The sequence below is a fragment of the Eimeria maxima genome, genomic scaffold, assembly GCF_000499605.1.
Source record: "Eimeria maxima Weybridge genomic scaffold, Emw_scaff68, whole genome shotgun sequence".
NCBI classification, from domain to species: domain Eukaryota; phylum Apicomplexa; class Conoidasida; order Eucoccidiorida; family Eimeriidae; genus Eimeria; species Eimeria maxima.
Genome location: NW_013563938.1, coordinates 36,588 through 45,782, shown reverse-complemented (window position 1 = coordinate 45,782; position 9,195 = coordinate 36,588). Strand labels below are relative to the sequence as shown.

Genomic DNA, 9,195 nt, shown 5'->3' with positions numbered 1-9,195 from the left:
TAGCTCAATAAGAAGCTCATTTTTATCTGTTTATTCATGATATGTATTTTTCTGTACACCAGCGCAGCGCGCGCGGTTCAAGAGAGAAGACCGGTCCGGTGTTGTGTGGTGTATAAGGAAGAAGAATGTGAATAATTGCCGAGAATTCCTTTCCTTAATGCTTAATCAAGTTTGAAATAATTAGTTGTTTAAAGTTGAATTTAATCCAACCACTGGGAATGTCGCCAGGGTTCAGCTCGGAGTTTCAGTTGGGTTTGCAAACCATTGTTGCTGCCGACGCAGATCATGACAGCATTTTACACCTTATTTCCTCTGTAGACGAAGTAAGTAGATTTCCTTATGACTTTGTTAATATACCTAAAGAACCTTCTCAAGCATTTAACCCCATTAAAGAGGATTCTTTGGACCCTCAATCGGTCAATTCCTCCACCGCTCCCGATGGCGGCGCAGCTTGCAGTGACAGCAGGAACTTGAACGAACCACAGCTGAAACAGTCTTCTTCTTTTTCTTCTTATGACGAATCAAATTATTTTCCAGATCGGCAATTTCGTGGGGAAGTTGGAGGAAGCGATGCAAATGGTGTTGCAGATCCACCGCACCGCGAAATAATTTCACGTTTTTATCGTCTCAAGACAGTCACCCACCCTCACCTCTGCACGTACACGAACATCTTACGGTCAAAGAGGCGTCTATATATTGTATCTGAGCATTGGTCTCTCTCTCTTCAGGATATAATTGATGCATGGAACAAGGAAAGCAGTGCAATTATTAACAACAGCGACCCTAAGGAAGCTGCTTTCCTTGAAGGTGCTGCAGAAAGCGAAGGTCTACCTGCTGTATCTGAATCCAAGATAGATTCTTCTTCTTCCTCCTCCTCTCCATGTCTAAGATGGGATATAGAAAAGTTGCAATTCTTGGCAACTGTTGCTGCACAGACCCTTACTGCCTTGGCGCACCTGAATAGCCTGGGTCTTTCTCATAACAGATTACAGCCAAGGACGATCCGCCTTGATGCCCACGGCAATGTACGACTAAGCGAATGGGGTCTTTCTTACCTAACAGATGGAGGAAGATTGGCTCCTTCAGCTGATCTATACTCCCCTTTCTGCTTCCTTGCTCCTGAACAAGTTCTTGCAGGGCCGGAGGTCCTCTCTGCTGCTCCTGTCTGTACAAAGCACGATATATGGACTCTTGGTGCAATTCTTATGCACATTCTGCAGCCCCCTTGGCCGGTATGGCCTTATCCTCTTGACCTTGAATCCAACAACAACAGCAGCAGCAGCAACAGCAACAAGAACAACAACAACAACAGCAGCAGCAACAGCCGTAGCAGCAGCAGTAGTAGTTGTTACCGCTGCAACAGTGACAACCGCAGCGCCTCATCTGCAGAGAGCGACGCCTTGCACTCTTCCTCCTGTACATCTTGTGATGGTCTTTCTCCTTCTTGTGTTAGTAAGATAAAGGCGCAGCAAGCAACAGAAAATAAGAAGAAAAGATCCAATTCCTCTATCCAATTGGTGGAGGAGGCCCTAAGAAATATAACACAATTAGTATTATTTAGTACCCTTGGCTTAGACTATCAGGTGCTGCTGCCATTAAGTCATGCTGCTGCAGCAGAAGGTACAGAAGAAGAAAAGGTACAATTTCCTCCTGCACCTACAGCCTCTGCCTTCGGTACAGAGCTCTCTTGTTGGCTGCTGCAGCGCAAATCGTCACTTCTTTCCTTAATGCAGAAGGCAATTGGCTCCCCTTGCTACATGATTCCTCCTCGTGCTTACAGAGCAGCAATTGCTGCTGCAGCGGGTAGAGGAGTAACAAATAAGACGAAGGCGAGTAGCGCCTCTGAAGAATTGGCCACTCCTGGTGCGGACCCTACTCAGCAGGCCAGTGTTGCCACGAGGGTCCCTCCTGAGACAGCAGCAACAGCAGCAACTACAGCAGCAACTACAGCAGCAGCACCATCAGGATCCTTAAAGGAAACAGAATTGCTTCTGCTGCAGCGGTGTATTGAAGGATTCACTCAGTGGCTGTCTGGGAAGTATTTATGCCACCATCAGCACTTCTGTTGGGGGCGGCTGCTTTCCTTAGACCAGAAGCAAGCAGCAGCAGAAGTGGCAGCGACAGGGGAAGCAGCAGAAACAGAAGCGGCAGGAACAGCAGCGGCAGAAACAACAGCAGTAGCAGCAACTGGAGGTGGAGCAACAGAAGCCTCAATGGGAGCAGAAGAAGCAGAAACAGAAGAGGGAGCAGGAACAACAGGAACAGGAGCAAGTGCAGAATCTGGATCCTGCAGGTCCAAGACAGAAACAAAATTGAATTATACAGAGGAGGAGAGGAATCGTCTATTGGAGGAGATAGAGAAGATGCAGGAGGTACTGAGGGCGTGCTTGACAGTACACCCCACCAGTAGGCCAACTGCAGCAGAACTGCTGTCGCTGCAGTGGCTGCAGAGGACTCAAAGGGAGCAGCAGCTCTGGTGTACCAGGGGAGCAGAATCTCTTGGCTGGGTCGCCCAGCTGAGGGTGGAGGAGGAGCTGCAGCGAGTCCTCAACGAACCAGAGAGAGAAGACGGTAAGAAAGACAAGGAGGACGGGAGGAGAGGAACAATTGATAGAATATGCCTCTAAGGGCATGCTATTCGTGCTGTTTCTTCTTTCTAGTGTTGTTGCATCTGCTGCCTCCTCTGTTTACCCTTCCTTGTACTTGTTTGTTTGCGTACTGTTCTCTGTTGCAGTACACCTCTACCACTCTGTCTGTGTCCTTAGACTCCACTTTGTTCGCCTGTAAACTTTTCCAGTTTGCAGATAGTTGAGGTGTACAGACAGCACAGAATGTGAACAGGCAGATGGGTGTGTGTGTGCTGCTACTTGTTCAGATGGTGCTGCTGCTTCTGCTGGTGCCCTGCCTTGGCTGCCGTATTCGCGGCTGAGTCCTCCCCGTAGCACCTTGGATTTGCTGGTGCTGCACCACAACATCGGGTTGGAGGAGATTTTCTACTGGTGGGAGTTACAGGGGGGAGACGTACATGGGGCATTGGCTGCTGCAGGCGCATTTCGACCAGTTCCTTGCCTCTTTCTGCTTCCTCTTTGCTGCCTCCGTGCCTCAAACCAGGGCCAACAAGAGGCATACAGGGGGGCAGGAGAGGGAGCAGCTCCACAGAGCCTGCAGAAGCGGCCATTCTTGGTACGAGTTGAATTTTTGGCTGCTTTTGCTGGCTGCTGGGGAAGAGAAGACGAGGGATTCGACGACAAAGAGGAAAGAAGTGATCAGTTTGGTGACAAGGATGAGACAGGGAGGGCTGGCAATGCAAGCCACCAACCTATGTGTGGTTGTACATGCTCCGGAGTTTTGCATGCAGCAGCAGACACGTTAGGAGGCAGCGTTGGTGAAACGCTGCAGCAGCAGCAGCAGCAGCGGTCTTCCTGCCAGTCAGAAACCAGCAGCGCCACAGAGGAAAGTGGCACCTCCGGCAGCGGCTTACAAGGATACCCCGTTGGTTCTGCTGCTGGTGTTGCACCCGACACAAAGGGCACCATGCGGGGCGACTCTGCAGCGAGACAAACAGAACCAAGAACAGCTGCAACCGCAGCAGCAGCAGCAGCAAAGGATGGAGATGACGCCTTCTTCGTCACCGGCTTTGCTCAGGGCAAGAGCTGGAGGGAGGTTCAACTCTGGAAGGAAGGGGATCTCAACGTCGTTGGTCAGCGCATGCACCAACCATCCTGTTGTTGTTGCTAGTGCTGCTGCTTTTGTTGCATTGAATTGCTGCTGCTGCTTATACTGGTGCTGGTGGTGACTAGCAGCTGCATGAGCAATTAGACTCTCCTTTCTTGTGTTCTTCTCATCTCCGTGCCTAGTTAAGGAGCCGCCGCCGTGCAGGCTCATTTTGCGGTTCTGGTAACCGGGATGCATGCGCTGTACAACTGCCTGGGTGTACTAGGCGGGGGTGTGCGGCTTGAGTACTATTTATTACTTGCTTGTTCTTTTGTTTCTTGTTCGATCTGTTACTGTTTGTTTGATCTGCTGCAGTTTGCCTGTCTTGGGATTGGCGTCTGCAGGTGCTCGATTTCCTTTTAGTGTTTTTTTTCCTTGTCTGCTGCAGGTGTATCTCTAGATGAAACTGTCCGCGCGCTGCAAGAGGCGGACCGATTCCCTGTCAGTCAAATGCTGGAGGTAGGGCCTCTTCTGCTTGCCTGCCGCTGCTGAATTGATCTGTTTTTACAGAACTATTGTTGCATTGCAGTATTGCTGCATTGAAGCGGTGCTACCTTGAAGTGTTGCTGCATTGAACAAATACTTTTGCCTCCTCTTTTCCTTTGATGTCCTCCTGTAACCTCGCGAAAAAAACATCCGAGTCGCGTTGCAAGCTTTTTTAATTCAATTTTATTTTGTTGCTGGCTGTCTGCCAGTGTATCGGCCTCTCTTCGTTTTTCGCTGCTTTCTGTTGGTGCTGGTTGCTTGCTACATTCCCTGTTCTATAGTTTGTGCAGCAAATTTGCTCCGTTCACTCTCTTCCTTGTCTCATCTCCCCTCTCTCCCTCCTGCCTCTTTTCTCTTTCTGGCGTCCTGCAGGTGCGGCCCCCTTTGGTGTACAGACGACAGGGCCATTTTCTTTACCAACGCCTAAGGTATGCATGCGCTGCTGCTGATTACTGATTTTGCTGCTATGCTGTTGCCTACCATGAAGGTGGTCAACTGCCAGAAGGCCGCAGCAACCTTCAAGAACCCTTCGGATTTGAAGGGCATGTGTGTGTGTTGGGCTTTATATTTGGGCCTGTGAAGACGAATATGTATTTCTTCTGTCTTTGTCACTGGTGGAGTAGATTCTGGGGGCGGGGTTGTATATATTCTGTCAGTTTGCATGTTTGCGTGTGTTGCTCTTTTGTTACCTCTTCGTAGAGTGCGCCTGTTCAAGTCGCTGCTGGCTCAGTTGCCCAAGAGCAGACATCGGCTTACGGAAGAAGCAGCAAGAGATATTCCGCCTCTCCTTCGCCCTGAAGTCTGTACACCTCACAGAATCTTCTTAGCTCTTCTCTACACAAATTCCCTGCTGCTTCACCTTGCTGCTGTAGTGGCTGACCACAGGAAAGCTGGTGTCGCTGCTCTTAGAGCTCATGCTGTTAAATTGTGCTGCTGCTACCAATGGTGCTGCTGCTAATGCTGCTGCTGCCGTTTGTGACGCAGATTTGGGCAGCTCTTTTGGGGGTTAATTATGTAGGTGTCCTGCACGCAACGCGATTCATCTACGACGAGGCAGCCGGTTCTTTGGGCCCTGCTGCTCTGGAAGCCTTGCAGACTAGCGGATTCTCACAGTACCACGAGGTACCTCTAATAGCGAAAGACGCATATGCAAAATAATGAGTAAACAAGTTCAAGATGACATGCGAGCTAGATATTTGTGAATAAAAGTAACACCCTAGCAGAATTGCATGCATAAGCCCAGAAACAACTGCTTCCACAGCGTTCCGCTTCAACCTTGACTGCTCATCTCTGTCTTGGCGTTGCTTTTGCCTATGCTCCACAGAGTGTCGACAGTATAGTTTTCCTCCTGGCCTGTTTTAGGGTTTAGGGTTCGGGGTCTGTTACTGCTATTGCTGCCATCTTTCATTTACTTGTGTATAAATTGAGTTTTTGGATTATGGCCGAAGTGTATGTAATGACTTCTATTGTGATTTATTGCTCAGTACCACGACTTGCTGGGTAGCAGCGAAGGCCGGCGGCGGCTGATGACTTTAGTTGGAGTCACTCTGCAGAGGAATCCGCTGTATGTTTCGGTGCGGGGTATGGACGCATTGGCTGCCCCGTTGCTGTTGCTGTTTTATGAGCAAGAGAACGTTGCCCTGGCATGTCTGGAGAAGCTTCTGCAGAACTTCCAACAGCATCTGTTCTCAGCGGACAGCGCCGCTTTCCTCAAGCGGCAACTCATCACTTCCAACCGCTTACTCGCCTTTCTTGACCCACAGCTGGCCCTCCATATGAACAGACTAGGTACAAAAACATGCTGCTGACGCTGTTGCTCTCTCTGCTGCTGCCTTCGCTGCTGCTGTCGGTGCCTTCCCTGCTGCGAGCGGCAGTGACAAACGTTTTGCCATTGCCCTGCACCACGGAACAGCAGAGAAAGCAGTCCCTGGTAACGGCCTAAAATTACGGGCAGAGAAGCCGTGGGGACGAATAGATGCACCCTGAAGCAAAGCAAGAAATGTCGCAGACGCAGAGAAACGGACAGAAATAAATGGGATGATCTTGGAGGCAGACCGGCTGATGCCGGTACTGCAAGAAACGAAAGTAGACGCAGATATAGGGACAATGCGAGAGACAGACTCCGTCGTAGCTGTGTACTGTCTGGGGCTTGTCTGCTGCAGGTCTGCACTCAGATATGTATGCACTGTCATGGCATTTGACTCTCTTCTCTCATGTTTTGCCACTGCAGCAGCTGCTGCTGCTGTGGGACACGCTGCTGCTGCAGCCACCGACCTTCGTGCATTTTCTGACGGTCTGCGTGCTGCACTTCCTGCGGGTTCCTTTGCTGGGTTTCTCTCCTGATGAGGAGTCCACAGCGTTTCGATTGCTTCAGGCGTCGTTTGATTTTGTGAACATCCCCGCCCTCTGCGCAGCAGCAGTGGCGCTGCAGAACGCAGTACCCTGGTCGATCACCCTCTTGCGCTTTCCCCTTGAAGAGATGACAGACTCTGAAGCCTCTTCTGCTGGAACCTCCATTCCAGAGACCGCCAAGCACACACAGAACACCCAGGAAGAAAGACATTCGACGCCGGGGGGTGGCCCCTTGAAACGACCTGTGGAAGCCGACGTAAGCACAACGCCTGTTTCAACTCCTGCGGCGGCAACCGTACAGGCAGGCACGATACACTTACAGACACCAACAGCCAATGAAGATTCTGCGAGTGCGGCACAGGCTCGGCGACCGCCTGAGGCTCAGCTGTTTTTCATTGGAGACACGGAGCAGTCTCCGGAGCAGCAGGAGGGGCCTGGGGTATCGGGCAAGCAAAATAGGGTAGAAAGTGCAGGTGCTACTTTAGGTCACTCCAGCAGCACATCCACCCGTGACAACAGCAAAGCAAGCAGGTACGGAGAAACAGCAGCCGATACGCCAGCAGGGGAAGCAGGAGAAGCAGAAGCAGCAACAGCGCGGAAAAGCCCTAGCTGGGGGACGAAAGCATTGATGCGAGTCGTGACTGGACCTGCTCTTATTCTCCTTGGCCCTCCCCGAAAGCCATCTGCATCGAAGGCCTCCCCAACGCAGTCAGGAAGCAAGTGAGATGCCTCAATTACACACTAAACACGAAATTGACGAAAATACTGTACTCAAAACCGGTTGTTTGACGTAGAATGTGTGTATGCAGAGTGCGAGTTTTCAGTTTGTTGCTTTCTATAGAGCCAACGGAAGAAGTTCTTATATTTTGTCTTGCCCAATACCGATGAAATTGGGTTAACGGAGTTGTGACTATAAGGAGCTTATAATCGATGTAATATTTCATTTATCTGGTTGTTCAGTCAACCGTTCCTGGCGTCTGCACAACTTGCAGTTTTTGTTTGTTATTTTGTAGATACGGTTACCAATTGTGTACCGGTACTGCTTGTACATAGATGAATCGCTTTTGTTGTGTAAGAGAGGCTAAGATGGGTTATATGTTTTCCTTCAAAGGGAATACAGAGGAAATGAATCTTTTCGAAGAGGCACAGTGGGCCAAAGGAGCTAAAGATTTGTCTGCTTTGCTTTTGCTTTATGAAGTGAAACCGAATGGTGCTTGATGCTCAGAGGGTATTTGCAGTTTTAATTCGGACTGGACGCTCTGCTGTTTGTTTGTTTTTCGTCTATTTTTGTCCGTTTATTTGTTTTCGTTTGTCTGCTTTCTCTCTGTGGCCTCGTTGTAGATGCGCAGACCCCATGGAAGCTCTATATTCCAGCGAACCGCTGGCGCCCCGTTGGTGGGATAAGATGAGCGAAATGTCATTTCTGGCGGCGACTTCTCCTGCGTGGTCGGCTGGGGATGCCACTCAAGGTATTGACACAGCAGAGAAAGGAGGGGAGGGCCTCGCGCTGCAACCTCCATGTATTGGGGTTGACGAGCTGTTGCGGTTTTACGAGGAAAGCGTTGTACTGGACATTCGTCCTCGGGCTTCCTTTGAGTATCTGCACCTTAACAAGGCAATCAACGTCACTACCAAGGACGCTAGCGAGCTCATTGGCCTGCTTAGAGAGGGGCAAAGAACACTGCCTGACACTAAAGGCATACACCACCAAATGCAAAAGTTTGGCTCCAGCAGTCGACCTCTCATAAGCAAGATGACCCGGGCTGCCTCTGGAGCTGCTTCTCTCGAGGCCTTCCAAGCAGTAACAGCAGAGGCGGTGCACTCTGCTGCTCCTTCAGGATTTAGTGCTGCAGAAGCTCAAGAAGCAGCACACGGGAGAGCAGGGGCAGGCCAGGTGACGGCTCCTGTTCGTTTTAAGCCGTGGATATCGGCTACGATGAGTCGCCTACCTTTAGTTGTTGTCGTAGGGGACAAGGAAGATTGCGGGTCGGGCCTCGCAAGGAGGCTGCTCACCGCGGGGGTGGCTTGTGTGTGCGTTTTGCTTGGGGGCATCGACGCCCTACAGTTCGACGCACCCAGTGACTTTCTCACCAGAAAATACCGAAAATGACATCTCCCCTATATTTAAGACACCCCTAAACGTTTGGGCCCGTCACAAGAACAGAATATTCCGCAGAGCAGTAGCCAACATAGGCGGCAATGAGAAAACCACCTTTGAGTAATGAAATAGTCAAGAGGGTTAGCTTGTACCCAACAGGTTGCAAACACGAGACTACTATTCTAATGGGACAAAAGAACCGCATACCTAACGCAACGAGGGAAAAGAATGCGGGCCATTTCCCTATGCAGATCTCACTAGTGGAGGCCTTCTTTTCCTACTACACTGTTTTCAACAACAGGTTAAGCCGGCAGTTTGCTTGCACTAACACTATGTCACTTCTGACACTGGGTGCAGGAGGACTATCTGCATTTAACCCCTCGCAATTCAATCAATATCATGGAAATATGCGGCTAATTCACAAGCAGTTAAGCAGCTGCAAGGTGCAATCTATGCCTCAACGAGCGAAACACGGATCACTGGGAGGCCGGGAAGACTTAACTCCTATTTTCTGGTCTTCTTCAACCAGGAATACGTTGTGGCTG

The 9,195-nt window shown here is 50.2% G+C and overlaps 1 protein-coding gene across 1 annotated transcript; it reads left to right on the top strand.

The window, feature by feature from the left end:
* Window positions 1–218: 218 nt before the first annotated feature.
* On the top strand, window positions 219–8,662 carry EMWEY_00010230 (TBC domain-containing kinase (incomplete catalytic triad), putative; the record flags this gene model as incomplete). Its single annotated transcript, XM_013478793.1, has 8 exons — window positions 219–2,571; window positions 2,876–3,700; window positions 4,103–4,173; window positions 5,185–5,322; window positions 5,685–5,988; window positions 6,363–7,272; window positions 7,629–7,762; window positions 7,902–8,662. 8 exons carry the CDS (start codon window positions 219–221, stop codon window positions 8,660–8,662), a joined length of 5,496 nt encoding a protein of 1,831 aa, XP_013334247.1.
* Window positions 8,663–9,195: the final 533 nt, after the last annotated feature.